This window comes from Leuciscus leuciscus (genome assembly GCF_965113295.1).
Source record: "Leuciscus leuciscus genome assembly, chromosome: 17".
NCBI classification, from domain to species: Eukaryota; Metazoa; Chordata; class Actinopteri; order Cypriniformes; family Leuciscidae; genus Leuciscus; species Leuciscus leuciscus.
Window position 1 is genome coordinate 28,317,421 of NC_138741.1, and position 17,578 is coordinate 28,334,998.

The window sequence follows — 17,578 nt, forward strand, 5'->3', positions numbered from 1 at the left end:
AAACAAGCTTAGTGTAATTGGATTTTGACTCAAAACCTCATAAATACCTTTAAACTTTTAAAAACTATGGCACCTTTTTTAAAGAACTTTTTTATTATATAATAAGCATTAGGCTCCAACAGTAACAGTTCAGTTGTTGCTTCCACTGAAATATGAATATAAACAGTTTCATGACATTTCTAACTAATTGAATGTACCTAATGGTTGTCAAGGTTCATAAAGAGCAGACTGTCAAAGTTTCCTGTCTCCACTATGAGTCCATACTCAGTGTTGTTCTTGGCTCGTGAGACCCACAGTGAATTCCACAGGAGTCCATGTTAACTGGATGATATGAGGCCTTTCATTGTGCGGGACTCTTCATTCACTCGTCCTACAATGACAGCAGTCACCAAAACTGACAGCTGGATGGAAGGGTGGAATAACCTGTGGATTTCCAAAGCAGAAATACCCATTTAAAAGATATCACTCTTACATTGCAGCATGCAAGCTTTAAACTCTACAAATATTATACACATTAAACTTAGGAAATGTGAGATTATCAGTTATGATAGTGGGTGGACTGAACATTTGGTATACAAAGCTATTTGTAATGTTCAGGATGCACAAATATATCCACAGATACATTTTTGATTATTATTTTCAACTTTTTAGGGAGATTTTCTGGTGGCCATGGACCTTTAGCACCCAGAGTAAGAGCACTGCATGTCATATACTACAAGATTTGAGTGCTTGAATCTCATTTGTTACTAATATCTTACACAACTGATGCAAATCCATTTTCATTCCACCATAATGTAAGATTGTTCTGAAGCGGACACTCTTTGAATACTACGTTTTTTCCTCTGTTACAGGCTTTACCTTTCCCAAGTCAGGTTGTGTATAACAGGGTTGGTAAGTGTGGAAGTCGCACTATAGTTTTGTTGCTGCGCATGTTGGCGGACAGACATCAGTTCACTCTCATCTCCTCTGATATTCACAACAAGACCAGACTCACCAAACGTGAACAGGTACTTAAAAACAATGCTGCAAATGATGATGAGATGACTAGTTCTGGTCGATAATTGTGTCTGCTTGGCAAGTGAAGTTGATACCTAAAAATGTAAATGTTCCTTTTTTTCTGCGTGTTACATTAGATGCCATTTAATTATTTTATCATTATTATTGTATTTCAGCCACCATTGAACCATCAATGGTTAATTTGAACCGTTCTCCTTTCATTCCCATGTAGGAAAATCTCATTAGAAACATCAGCACAACTCCTCAGCCATTTCTTTACACCCGACATGTGCATTTTCTCAACTTTAGCAGGTATTTTTAATTTTTTTATTTAGGTAAGTTGATGCTTCTTTTATATAAGGTAATGTACAGTGCAGTCATTATTGCTAGATAAACTCAGGTGAAATGACTGTAGCTACATTAGCTCACTTACGACTACTTATCAAATTAATTGATTAATAGTTCACCCAAAAATGAAAATGCTGTCATCATTTACTCACCCTCATGTTGTTCCAAACCTGTATGAATTCCTTTCTTCTGCTGAACACAAAAGAAGATATTTTGAAGAATATGGGTAACCAAACAGTTAATGGGCCTCACTGACTTCAATAGTAGGAAAGAAAATACTATGGATGTCAATGGGGTCCATCAGCTGTCTGGTTACCAACATTCTTCTAAATATCTATTAACTTGAGGGTGAGTAAATTATGACAGAATATTCGTTTTTGGGTGAACTATCCCCTTTAATACTTAGACAATATTGACTTGAATTTTACCTAAAGCTTCCGCTAAGAAAAAAATGCAACATAGGCTACTAAACAATCAGTCTAAATCTGCAACAATATTATGGTAATATTAACACTAAAGTCATCTGAGGTAATTTTCACGACAGTTTTGATAAACAAGACTCAAGATTGGCCCATTCTCGTTCGTATGACACATAAGACCTGAAACACTCAAAATTAAGGAGTTGTACTTGTAAGTATAAAGAGAATACATACATTGCATTTTCCGCAGTCTACTCCGATTCCCGACTCCCACCGTAGGAGTCGATGAAATCAACTCCCGAAATCAACTTTATTTGGTCTATTTTACATGATTGCCATCATTATTACAAGTCAAGCCAAGTCACCTTTATTTACATATCGCTTTATACAATACGGATTGTTTCAAAGCAGCTTTACAGTGATAACAGGCTGTTGTTCAGCTGAAGTCAGTTCAGTGTTGATTCAGTTCTGTTGTAAAGATCATCAATTATAAAATTAGTTAATTTCATCTATAAAACAGTTCTGCAAAAAACTGTTGTTGCCCAACTCAGTTCAGTTCTCAGTGCTTGACCGCTTTAAAGCAGGATGGATTCTGATTGGCTGTCAATGTCTTTCTAAAAAGAGATTCCAACGATATCGTTCCTATAATGTCATTATCATTATAGTTGTGATGTGGACTCTGCTATTTGTTTAAATCTGGAACAATTTGTAAAATTATATTTTTATCGTTATCCTCCTTGGTGTGAACGGACCTTAATTAAAAGAGATAAAATAATGGATATTTGAATAATATTCCTCTCTCTACTGTAATCAGGTTTAGAACGGATGAGCCCGCACACATCAACATCATCAGAGATCCGATCAACCGATTCTTATCCAATTATTTCTTCCGGCGGTTCGGCGACTGGAGAGGGGAAGAGAATCACGTCGTACGAACCCCTGCGATGAAAGACGACGAAAGATACTTAGTAAGAGCTTTAAAAACAAACGTGTTTCTTAAGAAAGTAAGTTAGTAGTCCAAGCGAGGTTAGAGAAACAGAGAACTGAGTGAATGAGCATTGAATGAACTATTACTGTCATAAATGAAGTCTGTACAGCTCTGTGTGATACGCATGAATGCTTCCTTCACAACTCAGCAGGCAGCGTTTATGAACATGGTTTACTCAGTCTTTATTTAGTGTGAGACTGACTGTGCTGCTGGTTTTCCTGTCATTTATTAGTGTGACATGTGGTAATCGTTTACAGGCAGTGTATGTACATACAGTATGACATCACCGGGGGAAACACAACTAGGCTTTTACAGTTTCTCTAAAGATACCAATGCAATCATATTCATCACATACAATGTGCATGGGTATCCATGATTTCTGTTCAAATAGTCATTTTCATTTGTTCATTTTTTGCAACTTTCCCTGGAATGTTCTGGATTTGTTTGCATAGCAGCAGGAAATAGCCAGGCGTGGGTCTTTGGTTGGAGACTTAGATGAATGACCCCATAGTTCAGACCCCTTGTGGATGAATATATAAACAAACGACTGTTCTCAGAGCTTCAGTTCCAGTTCAACAACCAAATAAGTTTAATAGCACTGATGTAACTAACTGAAATGTTAATGTTGGCTCTTTGACAGATTGCTTTTGTTCTTCTTTTGTAAGTTGCTTTGACTAAAAGTGTCTGTTAAATGCATAAATGTAAATGTTCTTCTGGACCAAAGGACATCAGCACATGCATCTTGGAAAGCTACCCAGAATGCTCCAATCCCCGACTCTTCTACATTATCCCATATTTCTGTGGGCAGCATCCTCAGTGCAGGTGATATTTATATCCGGACGTTACTGCTACTGTACATCTTATGTGATTAGTTTTTAATGGTTCCAGCATTTTTTATCAACTCTGAATCAATAGATTCCCATGAGTGATCACTGGAACTGATCAATAATCTGTAATGACCTAGAGAGCCGGGTTTGTGGGCGCTGGAAATGGCCAAGCAGAACGTTCTGGATCATTACCTGCTGGTAGGGGTGTTGGAGGAACTTCAGGATGTGTTGCTTCTGCTGGAGAGACTCCTTCCACACTTCTTCTCTGACGTCTTGAACATCTACAAAAGTCCAGGTAAGACCTTTCATATAAGTTTGCATAATGATTTGACTGGTCACCATTTAAAAAAAAAAGACCAATACCAATCACACAGTAAAATCCAGTGTTGGAGTTATTGAGAAAATTGAAAGTGGCGGCAGTGGCTCAGTGGTTCATGTAGGTTGTCTACAAACCGGAAGGTTGGTGGTTCCATCCCAGGTTCCACCTGACCAAGTGTCGAGGTGTCCATGAGCAAGACACCTAACTCCAGCTGCTCCCGACGAGCTGGATGGCGCCTTGCATGGCTGACACCGCCGTCGGTGTATGAATGAGTGAATGACTGGGTGAATGTGAGGGAATATGTAAAGCGCTTTGGTGGCCATGGGTCTGTTGAAAGCGCTATATAAAAATGCAGTCCATAATTAAGTGATTTATCAAGTGATGAACACCTGCTGTTAACAAGCAGAATCACTGAAGTAGAATCACTGAAGGAAGGAGAAACAACAAGAACAGAACAAAGAGAAGAGACGAGCAGAAATGCAAGAACTAGCCTATAACTGACTTCCAGCCACAGCCTTATGCCCGGGACACACTGTACGATTTTAGGCTGTCCCAGAAAAAAAGACGACCAATCGTGAGATCGAAGATGATCTCACCATCATCGAGTCTATCTGGGAAGTTGCAGTAGTGTGAACAGTTGTAGGCACTTGTGTAAAAATGCTGTGAAGTGAGGATGCTTTCAAAAAATTATGTCATAAATATAATTTATTTATCCATTAACTAACTAAATCAAATCAATATTTGGTGTGACCACCCTTTGTGTTTAAAACAGCTTTTGTCAGAGGGACACGTGCACTTCTCAGGTAGCTTTGCTTTTCGGCTTCTTCAAGCGTCTTGGAGACGTTGTCGCAGTTCTACTGAATTTAGTCTGTCTCAGTTTTTTTCTGTTTCTTCATGTAATCCTTCATGTAATCACAGAGAGACTCGATGATAGTGAGATCAGATCATACCGTCTGCTGTCAGACTCCCTGTGCATACAACAATCTCACTGGATTATTATAATTAATGGCAAAAGGAATGTTTGGCTTGTATTTCCTATTGACACACTACAGCAAAATATATAAATAACTGTCTGAAAACCATTTTGTTTTGGGTGAAAATACTAATGCCTGCCTAAGACTTTTGCACATTAGTGTATATCAGCAGTGTAGTCCGCTATATTATTTTATTTAAGTTTAAAAAAACAGCATGTATTTTCAATGTACAGTAGACTTTTTCTTAAGATAATAATAAAAAAATAATTGATGTGACTCCGTGTCTATCTCTACTCTGTTCAGAATACAGGAAGCTGGGGAACATGATGGTGCCCGTTAAAATAGTTAAAGGTGAAGTTTGAACAGCACAAATAAAGACGATTTTCAAACACTCACTTAGAGAATTTAAATATATTTCAACATCAAACAATTTACACGTTTTATCTTCATGATTATAGACTAATGACATGCAGAAATGATCAAATGAAATGAGTAATACAGAAATTAATAATTTTGAAAAAAAAATTGATGCAAAATTAAATCAGATTGATCTTTTTTTTTCATGATTTATCTATTATTAACATGAAAGTGCTATTTCTCATGCACAAATGCAAAGATATCAGTATGGAAATCATATCACACATGGATATCAGTATCAGCATGAAGTCTAAAACTTCACTATAAGTGTAAGACACATGATATTCACAGTCTGGCTTGAGGTGGTTTTTCGTACAGACTCTGTCTCAGCAGATCGAGCGCATCCAGTGCCGTCCCCCAGCTCAGAGTAACACCAACGCCTCCATGACCGTAGTTGTGCACCAGAGGCACCTGACGGCCCTGTACAGACAGATATTCACGCTCCACCCGCAGGTTAGCCCTTCCTGGCCGCAGTCCCACCCACTCCCCCATCACCTGAGCCGCTCGCAGGGACGGTTCCAGTCGAATGCAGCGCTCCAGGATCCCCTCGCTGTCCTCTTTATCCACCTCCATACGCCAGTCGCCCTCCTGCCGTGTGCCTCCAATGTTGACGTACCTCACTCCAGGGTAGATGTAGGTCTTGCCATCTCCATCTCTTATGAAGTTCTTCAGCCAAGGAGCGTTAACCATCAACATTTGTCCTCGAACTGGATAGACCTCCTCATCATTCACCAAAAAACGTGAGCCGACGCCTGAGCAGTTCATGATGGCATCGTAATTCAGGGCCATTTTATGAAGATCAGTCACCTTTTCATGAAGGATCTGACCTCCAGCTACTCTAAACCTATTGGGAAATATAGATGAACATTACTGATTTATTTAGTATACACTTTACCCTTGTAGTCTTATATTTGTTTTAAAAATGGAGCCTTTTCAAATTTCTGGGGTTCTCAGAATATCATAGTTGGGTAAACTTCTATAATTTTCTATATAATCTTCTACAGTGTATCATTTTTGAGTTACCAAGAAAAAATACATGACAGCTTTTCTATGACTCCAAAACAGGAGAAAAATATTGACAGAAAAGAGAAAGAAGACTCCCTCAGCCATATTAGAAACACACAGCAGCGTTAAAGGCCCACTGAAGTGCCTTGAAATATGCAGCATTATTCAATGTGTTGACGTCATTTCCACTGAAACAGGAAGACAGGACGGGACATCGAACATTTCCTCCCCTTTTTTTAAATAGCCAATAGCGTTTCGTTTATATCACAGCTTGGCCAGAACCGTTGAGCTCGGTAAAGCTGCAGTTTCTTTCTACTCTCTAACTGTTTATCCTCCTAATCTCCTCCAAATCACTTTAAAATAAAGCATTCTGTGCAGAATTCAACTGGGTCCGACACATATTTTCTGCGCATGTGATATATGTATCATATGTGCTCTCGTGTCTCAAGACCAGAGAAGACAGTGTGTGCGCAGCGGCGGTTCACGTGACGCTAACGTGAAACCAGACTTCATTCACCCCAATAGAAAGTATATTTACACTGTCTGAATCGTTCCCTATCCCCTATATAGTGCACTATGTGCCATTCACCATGTAGAAAATAGTAAATGTGTGAACAAGTGACTGATTTTAGCAAGCAGCTTCAGCGTCTATTTATAATGTAGGGGGCGGGACGCTTTAGACTCTAGAGAGCATTTGATTGGACAGAAAATCGGATGAAATTTTGATTTCATGTGGATTTTAAACAGTTTTCTGTAATTTAATGCCAATGTAATATTACACAAAGTATAGTGTTATAAATGTACATCATTAAAAAAAAATTTAATATAAAAAACTTGGCTAAGTTTTACGATGACTTGATAACTTGTCATTACAAGATAAGATAGGATAGAAGAAAAGATAACTTGTCATTACAGTCTGTGAAAAGGGTCCATTATATGAATTATATAAATCTTTTTAGTACCTTTTTTCCAGCCATGGCAAGTAGCTCGGACATTCACACTTTAATGTGGTGAACGCTTGTCCAAACTTATGATTAGGGAAACGCTTCATTTCATGATCCGTCATGTATCTGAATCCAAATACCAAATCTGCCCAGTAGGGCTTTTTGTCGCAGGGTACATCCTTGAAAACGTGGTACCTAAGAGGATGCAATGTTGAAATTATAATAAATGAAAACCACATCAGTTCATTATCTTTTAGTGTGATCACTAGGGTTTTACCCGGAGCTCAAGTACACGCCAGCATCTCCGGCTTGTGGGGAATCTGCGATGGCCAGAAGATGATCAAATGACTCCTTGAACCAACGCCGTTGCCGTTCAAGAGGGATGTCTAGTAAAATAGTTCAATAATAATCAATTTGACCATTTTTACATAGACGGGCAAAAAAAAAAAAAAAAAAGGGCATAACCTCAAACACACGATACAATGGCAAATTTGCTGCATCTGTCAGTGTTCATCTCACCAGGAAACTCAGTGGCTAGGAGGATTCCAGCAGCTCCATCACTGGTGGTGTCAGGCGAGAACTTCTCAGCAACAACAGTTACAGAACAGTGTGGAAGCGTCTCAGCGACACACACTGCCGTAGATAAACCCACCACACCTGCTCCGACCACCAGCACTTTCACACGCTGCATCTCTCAGCTCAACTACAAGATCCAGAAGAGACGCTTTAGTGAGCAAATAAACGCCTCAGCAAATACTGATCTATAATTAACTGCAATTATTATCATTTGGGCCCTGTTTCACAGACAGGGTTTAGATTAAGCCAGGATTATGCCTTAGTTCAATTAGGACATTTAAGTAGCTTTTACGAACGTGCCTTAGAAAAAACGACTCGGTTCTCTCTAGATGAGGGAACGAGTGTTGCGTAAGCTAACTTACGCTACAGGAAAATCCCTCTTCTCGAGAAGATTGAAGCCAAAAATTATTTAAATCATTTAAAACGCATTTGCTGCAGCGAGCAGACCTAGGGGAGGCAGCTTGCGCGCCTATTGGCTGCTCTGCGGCAACTGCTGCAACCTATGGGGAGGCAGCTGTGACGTATGCACCAATGAGGGCGCTCGTGCCCTCTGAACGTCACGGCCCGCCAAAATGGGCGTGGCTTATGGCTATAAAGCCCAGACCGGCCCAGGTTACCCTTGGTTTCATCGACTGAAGCGATACCAGATCGTAGCACAAGCACGGCAAGGTTACGCAACACTCGTTCCCTCATCTAGAGAGAACCGAGGTTACGTGAGTAACCAAGTCGTTCTCTTACGAGAGTACTCTCGTGTTGCGTAAGCTAGCTTACGCTACGGGAACCCAGTGTAAAACGCCGTGCATACTTAAAGGGGTGGTTTACTGCTTTTTTTCTTTGCATGATTGTGTTTATGGGGTGCAATATAACATGTCTTAGTGTTATTTTTCATAAATTTCACCTTTATTGTAAGCCGCTTTCTCCTCTGTCATTTGAACGACCGGTTGACTTCCTGATTCTATGAAACCACTCCCTCAGAAACAGGCAATGGGCTCAGATTGGTTAGTTCGGCCGGTGTGTTGTAATTGACTAAACTGCGTAGTGCATGTTGTCCGGAAACTTCACGCCCATTACCTTTACGGGCGAAAGTTGCATGTGCTCCAAATGTAAATGTAAATAATGGTGTCAATACTGCCGTATCAGTTTGAGCCAGAATCAGACCCAGAAAGCGGCAATGAAGAGAGTCAAGCAACCTCAGCAAACACGGCTCTTACAAAACGTTTCTGAATGGTACTCATTTTTTTATTATTATTATTCTATTCTATTCTATTATAATCTACTATTATTATATAAGAATTTCGATACGCTGTTACTTGAAAATGCTACTGCTGCTTGTTAGCTTTTGAGATACGGTTTTCTCCTGATTAAACATTTAATATAACTGAATAAATGACTGAGTAATACCGTTTTTTAAAGTTATTGTTTTAACTTCAGCAGCTGAAGTTGGCTGTTGCGATTACATATAATTTTTACACACAAAATAGCATCAAACTAACTGGCTATAAACAAACAGCGTTGGCATTGGTTTACGTTCTTGATCAAATCGAAAAATTACGTCATAAAATATACATGGAAAATACATTTACAAAATTAGTACATAATTACAAATTCAGGTCCAAAATGGTTGTACGCGTTTGTACGTGTAAGTGGCTACTAAAGCCAGCGCTGGCATTTGTTTACGTCCTTGATAAAACTAAAACATTACGTCTGAAATTATACATGCAAACATTATTAAGTCTTACTTACAGGTTGTGGCCCAACAACTGCTGCCTCTGGTTTTAAAGTTGGAACTGCTTCATGTTTTAGTAACAGTTTCTTGTTGAATCCGGCATTGAATTCGTGGAGATTCTGGAAGCTGTCTTCCGTAAAACGCGCAGCACATGAGCTATTACGATTGAAATTTTCAGGAACATAATCAAACATAAATTTTAGCCATTGTTGACGAACTACAGCGTCCGTATGAAGCCCGAACACAGAAGACATGGCAGCTGGGTGAAAATAACACACTTTCGACGGCATGGCTACAGCTCTCTCCACTATAACTCTTCCTCTTCGACAAAGCCGCAGAAATATGGCCATGCCCCCTTTTTTGCATGGGTTAGTTACGTATAAAACCCGGGAAGTATCTCGTTGTAGTCCCATTCGAGTCGTTTTTGTAGGCATTAAACTTCCTGATTTTTAAAAGACGATATCTCTGCTTACGTTGAACTTTCAGCGCAGCAACTTTGCAGATGCTGTTCATGCATCAACAGCAACATTACACACCATTTAAAATGAAAAAAGTTAAATCACAATCAACCACCCCTTTAAGAACTTCCTCAGTCAAAAGTCTCAGGGCAAGTGCCCAGGGCTCATAAGACGAGTAAGCTAACATCTCTGCCAACGACAGTGGGCCTAACGAGCAGTATGAGGGCCAAACACAGTTTTGGCCCTAGTATACATAATGAAGTGCTTAAACACTATAACACAGTTAGGCCAGACCTAGGTCAGGCAGGTAACTGCAGAAATCACAGCTAAACTGATAACAGTCTAGCCTGTAAAGCGGGAATTTCTAGGTTGTAAAACCTTATAAATGTAGACGGGGAGGCCCATGCTGCCACCATACAAATATCCTGAAGTGAAATCCCACTGGACCAAGCCCAGGAAGAGGCCATGCCTCTAGTGGAGTGAGCTCTGATGCCCAGGGGGCAACAGAGGCCTTTGGATGTATAAGCCAATGAAATAGCATTGACTATCCATCGTGAAAGGCTTTGTTTTTCGTGGTAGCTAGCCCCTTAGCGCGACCACCAAAAGAAACAAAGAACTGTTCTGATTGTCTGAAAGCAGCAGAACACTCCACGTAAATTCTCAGAGCCCTGACAGGGCAGAGGAGATTCGCATCACTCTTGCTGTCGGACACAGGGAGAGCAGACAGGGAAATAACTTGCGCTCTGAACGGAGTGGGAAGCACTTTAGGAAACATATCCATGCTTAGGTTTGAGGATAACTTTGGAGTCATTAGGCCCAAACTCAAAACATGTAGCGCTGACAGAGAGCGCATGCAGGTCACCCACCCGTTTGACAGAGGCGAGGGCCGTCAGGAATACGTTTTTTAGTGAGAGATATTTCATGTCCACAGACTGTAAAGGTTCAAATGGGCCACCTTTCATGGCCTCTAGGACCGTGGAAAGGTCCCAGACGGGAACCGCAGGAGGTCGAGGAGAGTTCAGCCTCCTAGCCCCTCTGAGGAAGCGGATGACCAGGTCGTTCTTCCCTAGTGACTGACCATGCGTTGGCATTAGAAACGCTGCTATGGCCGACACGTATACCTTGAGCGTGGAGGGGGATCTACCCTTGTCCAGAAGCTCTTGAAGGAAGGAGAGAACCTCCGTTACCCCACAGCATTGTGGGTCTACGTTCCGTGCTGAGCACCAGCTAGAGAACACTGACCTTTTGGAGTCGTACAGCCACCTGGTAGAGGGCGCCCTAGCCTCTGTGATTGTGTTTAACACTCCCTCTGGGAGGTTAACGGGTACCCGTTGATAGCCCATGCATGCAGGGCCCATAGCTCGGGATGGGGATGCCAGAGCGTGCCTTTGGCCTGAGAGAGGCCCTCCTCACTGGAATCGGCCATGGGGCTGTTCCCGGTAGCTGCATCAGCTCCGGGAACCACACTTGGTTCCTCCAAAGCGGGGCTACTAGGAGCACAGAGCATTTGCTCTCCCTGATCCGTTTGATAACCTGTGGTAACAACGAGATCGGAGGGAACGCATAGAGCGGGCGGCTGGGCCAGTCGTGGGCCAGCGCGTCCCTGCCCTTCGTAAAGTACGTTAGGCAATGAACGTTGTCTTGTGATGCGAAGAGGTCGACCTCGGCTCTGCCGAAGGTGTTCCATAACAACTGAACCACCTGGGGGTGAAGGGACCATTCCCCTGGGGGAACGTTGCCCCTGGATAGCATATCTGGCCCCAGGTTCAGAATGTCTGGCACGTGAGCTGCTCTCAGCGAGCGCAGGTTGTGCTGAGCCCACACGAGAAGGCGTTTTGCCAAGGTGTACAGGCTCCGTGATCTGATACCGCCCTGGCGGTTTATGTAGGACACCACTGACATGTTGTCCGATCGGACTAAGACGTGGTGGCCCTTTAAGAATGGGAGAAAAACTCCAGTGCTATCTCGACCGCTCTCATCTCTAGACAGTTTATGTGTAGGCACTTTTCCTGGCCTGACCAAAGGCCAGAAGTTGGCCTGCCCTCGTAAAGGGCACCCCAACCGAGGTTGGAAGCATCTGTCGAAACTACTTTTAGCTTCGAGACCGCCCCTATGTTGACGCCTGACTGGTACCAGTTGGCCGCCTTTCAGGGTTCCAGGGCTTTGATACAGCCCTGGGTTACCCTGAGCCGAAAGTGACCCGAGGTCCACACACGAGACGGGACTCGGGACTTCAGCCAGTACTGTAGGGGGCGCATTTGTAGAAGACCCAGCCGAAGCACTGCTGAGGCCGAGGCCATACGGCCTAGAATCCTCTGAAACGTTTTGAGAGGAGTGACATTGCCAGCTTTGAATGACGCCGCTAGGTGCTGTATGGAGAGCGTGCGCTGTGACGTAAGCCGCGCTTTCATTGCCACAGAGTCTATTTCTGTTCCCAGAAAAGAGATTTTCTGGCTGGGTAACAGCGAACTCTTGGTCCAACTGACTTTGAGACCCAGGTTTTCTAAATGGCTGAGTAGCAAAGCTTTGTGCGTCACCAGTTCTGTCTCTGACTGAGCTAGAATTAGCCAGTCGTCTAAATAGTTCAGTATTCGCATGCCCTGTTGTTTCAGGGGAGCGAGCACCGTGTCCATGCACTTCGTGAATGTACGAGGTGCTAAAGACAGGGCAAACGGAAGGACAGTGTACTGATAAGCTCGACCCTCGAAGGCAAATCTCAAGAATGGCCTGTGACGGGGCGCTATTTGTATCTAAAAATACGCGTCTTTCAGATCCACTGATATAAACCAGTCCCCCGGGCGAATTTGCACGAGGATCTGCCTGGTCTTGAGCATTTTGAACGGTCGCCTCATAAGCGCTTTGTTCAAATGCTTGAGGCCTAGGATGGGTCGGAGACCACCATCCTTCTTGGAACGAGAAAATAACGACTATAAAAACCCGACTCGCTCTGTGTCAGAGGAACGGTTTATATAGCCCCTTACCTCCGCAGTTTCGCTATCTCGGCGCGAAGTAGATGTGCTACTTCGCTTTTTACCGTGGTTTCGACCATGGCTCGAAAGCGCGGGGGTCTTCGAGTGAACTGCAGCGAGTAGCCTCACTTTATTATGTTTAACACCCATTCTGATACTCCTGGGATGATTTCCCATGCTTCCGCACGTTTGGCTAGGGGTAGAATGGTGTCTAGGCTCGGGTTGCTGTGTGTCAGGGACCCGGAGACCTGTTTGGCTTGTGCTTGTGACACTGTACTTGCAGCGCTTATGTTTGGAGGCGCACATTGAATTACGTGTGCCTGATTTACAAATTATACACTTGCCGTGGGAGCGGGGAAGTGCTTTATTGATGGGGGCCCTGCGTGTGTGTGTGACACTGAACGGGCAGTGTTTATGAGTAGGGGTGAGCACTGAATAGTGGGCACAATTCCTACATATAAAACACAGTTGGCGTAAGCCGGATAACAACAGACATTTTGCTCTTTTTGAGATTTATTTGGGTCGCCGTAAAAACGCCGTTTGAGTGCAGGCGTGCGTGTTGTGTAACAGGCTTGAGAACTGCAGTATAGACATCTCCAGTCGCCTTTGATGCGGGAACTGAGAGAAGAGAGCACAAGATCTTCGACAGTGGTCCGGCCACGGCGGGACTTAACCGTCGCCGTCTTCCCTCCGTGGTCAGGAGGGTTTCGGAGGCTCAGGGTTCAGCACAATTTTGGGCTTGGGTCCCCGTGAGGGAGGCGGTCTGCGGCGGCTCGAAGAGCGCGAGCGCTGGCGAGCTTCAGCATGTGGGCGGCGCTGGGAAGCTGGCAGCGGAGGTGGCGGCCCTGAAGTCTGAGCAGGCGGCTGTTTCTTAGAGCGGCCTGATGCAGAACTAGAGTGCCTGGGCAGAAAGTGTTGCATGGCCTGTGACGCTTTCTGGGCTTCGGTGAAGCGCTCCGCGAATCCTTTTACAGACGGGCCAAAGAGACCGGATGGCGAAATCTGTGAATCCAAGAAGGAGGATCAATCCGCATCCTTCATCTCCGTAAGCGTCAACCACAAGTGTCGCTCCGCGACAGTGAGAGCCGCCATGTTTCTGCCGATCGCCTGGGCGTTGGTTTTCGTCGCTCGCAGGGCTAAGTCAGTTGCGCTGCGTAGATCTCTGAACACCTCTGGGTCCGGGCCAGCCTCATCCATACTACGGAGAAGGTTGGCTTGGAAAACTTGAAGCACGGCCATAGTGTGGAGTGCTGATGCAGCTTGACCGGCGTAGGCGCGACCAATGAGAGCTGACGTCGTTCGGCAGGCTTTAGAAGGGTGAGCGACCTTAGACTGCCATCCAGAGGAGGGCGGACAAAGGTGCGCAGACACAGCTTCCTCGATACGGGGAAGACGCTGGTAACCCTTTTCCTGAGCGCTGTCGACAACGGAGAGCGTTGAGGAAACTGACGTTTTGAGCCTGGCAGAAAACGGAGCCTTCCAGGATTTAGATAACTCCTCGTGAAGTTCAGGTAGAAACGGAGCGGGCCTTTTCTGCGGGGCCGGCCGGCGTCCCGGCAGAAAACAGCCGTCTAGTCTATTGGGTGCAGGCTCGTCAGGAAGCGACCACTCGAGGCCGAGGTCTGCCGCGGCCTTCGTGAGCAGGTGGAGAAGTTCCGCATCCACACTGGCTCTTACTCCGCAGGAACTCACCTGAGTAGAGGGGGCGGGGTCTGGAATAGAGCCCGACCAGTCCTCACTTCCCGAAGCGACGAGAGAGCAGCTGTCTTCGTCAGCGTCGTCACCGTCAGGTCCACCAAACGTGATGGGAGCGGCAGCGGAAACAACCGGGAGCTGTCCATCCGTGAAGGAGACGGGAGAGTCAGTCAGCGAGGCACGCGGGGATCCAACCGGCATGAGCTCGCAAGTAGAAGAATTTTCCAGCGGCCTCTGAGAACGGCACTTTTTACGGCGCGGCCCGTTAGAGGGAGGCGGAAGTGAAGCATCCTCGCCGAAGACGGCTAATCGAGCCCGCAGGGTCGGTAGAGCCATATCATCGCACTCCGGGCAGCCGCCTTGGGAGAGCGTGTGGTCGCCGTGGTCCTTCCCCAGGCAGGAAACACATAAGATGAGGGGGGCTCGGCATGAGCCGCAGGAATCACAGGGCATTTGCAACAATGCCCGCTAATTTGCTCTTTTAGAATGAAGCTTAAAGGATATGTGTAGCGCGCCGAATGGCGCAGCGGGAGACGGCGGCTGAAGGTGGCGAGTCGAAGGCCGGCTTCTTCAGGTCACTGCAGTGCAGTTGACTCGTCCCGCTGAAGTGCTGTTCAACGGCACGAAGGCTTCTTCCAGAGTCAGCGAAGTGGATCACTCGCTGAAGGAGAATGAAATCAAGGGCAACCTGGGCCGGTCTGGGCTTTATAGCCATAAGCCACGCCCATTTTGGCGGGCCGTGACGTTCAGAGGGCACGAGCGCCCTCATTGGTGCATACGTCACAGCTGCCTCCCTATAGGTTGCAGCAGTTGCCGCAGAGCAGCCAATAGGCGCGCAAGCTGCCTCGCCTAGGTCTGCTCGCTGCAGCAAATGCGTTTTAAATGATAGAAAATTAAGGATAATTTTTGGCTTCAATCTTCTCGAGAAAAGGGGTTTTCCCGTAGTGTAAGCTAGCTTACGCAGCACGAGAGTACTCTCGTAAGAGAACATTACTGGTGTGCATCTTGAGACAAAATATTTTAAGATATGTCAGTGCAAGGTGCTTTCAGTTAAAACAGCTCAAACATGCGTTTTAGTCTGGGACTAGGCTTAAGCCTCATTTGTGAAACTGGGGATGATGTAATTAATTTGATAAAAAATTTATTGATTCACAGCCCAACTCAATATAGTATTTATTCACTTTAATACAGTTACAATACCTTATGCACTCCCTGGTCAGAACATCATTAAATATTTACAAATTTAAATTTAAATGCTATTTGTTTGAGGTTTACAACATTTAATAAAAACATTTAATAGCAGCCATCAAAATATACATTTTTATATCAGTTGTTACTAAAGAAGCTTGCTGATTTTATTACCCTTCACAATGTAGTTATTCGTGTTTTTTTAAAGCTAACAAAAAAATAGTAACACACTGTTCATTGTTTGTTCACAGTGCATTAACTAATGTTAACAAGATTTTAATTATTAGTAAATGTTGAAATTAACATTAACAAAGACTAATAAATGTTGTATAAGTGCAGTTCATTATTAGTTCATGCTAACTAATGTTAACTAATGGACCTTATTGTAAAGTGTTACCAAAAAATATATTCCCTTTCACACAATACTGAGACATTTACAACCATTGAAGACAAACATAAAATCAGATTTTGTGCCAACAAAGTCAATAAACGACAGACTGGTGTCCTACTTACCCGACTATCATAGTCTACATATGTTATGCAACGAATCACTTTTTTTTTTAAACAGTCTTAGTATACAATATAATAATAATAATAATAAACTTACTTTTCATACAGCAACCATAATAGCTTAAACATTTTTAGAAATCAGACCTACAGCTGCCATAGTAGTAATAAGAAGCGGTAATAAAGTTCAATACAGATTTAGAAACTAAGGTTAAATTTAACTATTTAAAACGAACAAGTACTATTCCAGTTACAGTATTTAAAATACATCTCACAGCATGTTAAAGTAGGTGCACATATTTCGATCACACACTTACCAATACCTCCAGCCTTGTGGTAAACCTGCGGTAACAAACAGAGTCTGTGAATTATTACACACTCTGGGACGACACTAAGGACTGGGACTGTTGTTTGTCCTATTTAAAACGCATCATGGGAAATGGAGTTTCAGTTCAGTCCAATCTTTTTATTCCTTCAGTTATAAATAAATGGGACTTTTGCACATTAGTGTATATCAGCAGTGTAGTCCGCTATATTATTTTATTTAAGTTTAAAAAACTGCATGTATTTTCAATGTACAGTAGACTTTTTCTTAAGCTTTATTAAAAATAATTGATGTGGCTCCGTGTCTGTCTCTACTCGGTTCAGAATACAAGAAGCTGGGGAACATGACGGGCACCGTCCACAAACAGTCTCCTAATCTAGAGGCCCTGCAGGTGCTTTATCAGCGCATGGAGTACGAGTACAAATTCTACAACTTCGTCAAAGCTCAGTTCCACCTCACCAAGAGGAAGATCGGTCTGAGAACAGGCCCACAACCCTCCAGACATTATTCTAGTGTGATTCAGAGGAAGGACCTACAGGGGGAACTGGAGGAAGAGGAACCAGAAGACTCGCTCGACTGGACCCAACAGACCTGAGATTAGATATAATCTAAAATAATCAATCATTCAGGTGAACCATACAACTGGATAAAGCTTGAAAATGATCAGCATTTCTTATGTTTTATCTGTAAAAAAACAATTACACTAAATGTTGTCATCAGTATTCTTAGATTGTTGAATATTTATGATTTTTATGATTCTTTGAACCATTTTAAAACATATCGGTCACATTGCAACTGTAGTTTCCCTTAATAATAAAATGAATGAATTTAGAGATCACTTGATATGCTTATGAAGAGTACTTATGTTTTGTGGGAAATAAGACAATATTCTTCATA

At 43.4% G+C, this 17,578-nt stretch overlaps 2 protein-coding genes across 4 annotated transcripts in view; one reads left to right on the top strand and one right to left on the bottom strand.

Annotated features, from left to right (window-relative positions):
* Nucleotides 1-17,533, top strand: part of LOC309479101 (uronyl 2-sulfotransferase) — an 18,467-nt gene extending 934 nt beyond the window's left edge. Inside the window, exons 2-8 of one of the 2 annotated variants that reach the window (XM_082142982.1) lie at nucleotides 652-689; nucleotides 852-1,007; nucleotides 1,229-1,308; nucleotides 2,578-2,731; nucleotides 3,476-3,573; nucleotides 3,716-3,873; nucleotides 5,175-5,443. In XM_082142982.1, the coding sequence (XP_081999108.1) occupies nucleotides 652-689; nucleotides 852-1,007; nucleotides 1,229-1,308; nucleotides 2,578-2,731; nucleotides 3,476-3,573; nucleotides 3,716-3,873; nucleotides 5,175-5,233 (743 nt within the window). In that variant the 3' untranslated portion in view covers nucleotides 5,234-5,443. Of the gene's footprint in view, nucleotides 1-651; nucleotides 690-851; nucleotides 1,008-1,228; nucleotides 1,309-2,577; nucleotides 2,732-3,475; nucleotides 3,574-3,715; nucleotides 3,874-5,174; nucleotides 5,444-17,004 lie in introns of those variants that run through there. The other variant, XM_082142981.1, reaches the window with a different exon arrangement.
* ddo (D-aspartate oxidase) lies at nucleotides 5,264-16,777 on the bottom strand. Of its 2 annotated transcripts, none has more exons than XM_082142985.1 (5): nucleotides 16,674-16,777; nucleotides 7,757-7,940; nucleotides 7,515-7,623; nucleotides 7,256-7,432; nucleotides 5,264-6,132 (listed from the first exon to the last, which is right to left on the bottom strand). In XM_082142985.1, exons 2-5 carry the CDS (start codon nucleotides 7,926-7,928, stop codon nucleotides 5,574-5,576), a joined length of 1,017 nt encoding a protein of 338 aa, XP_081999111.1. In that variant the 5' UTR covers nucleotides 7,929-7,940; nucleotides 16,674-16,777; the 3' UTR covers nucleotides 5,264-5,573. The 2 variants fall into 2 exon arrangements, with proteins under 2 accessions (XP_081999111.1, XP_081999112.1); XM_082142986.1 differs by having other exon boundaries at nucleotides 16,680-16,752.
* Nucleotides 17,534-17,578: the final 45 nt, after the last annotated feature.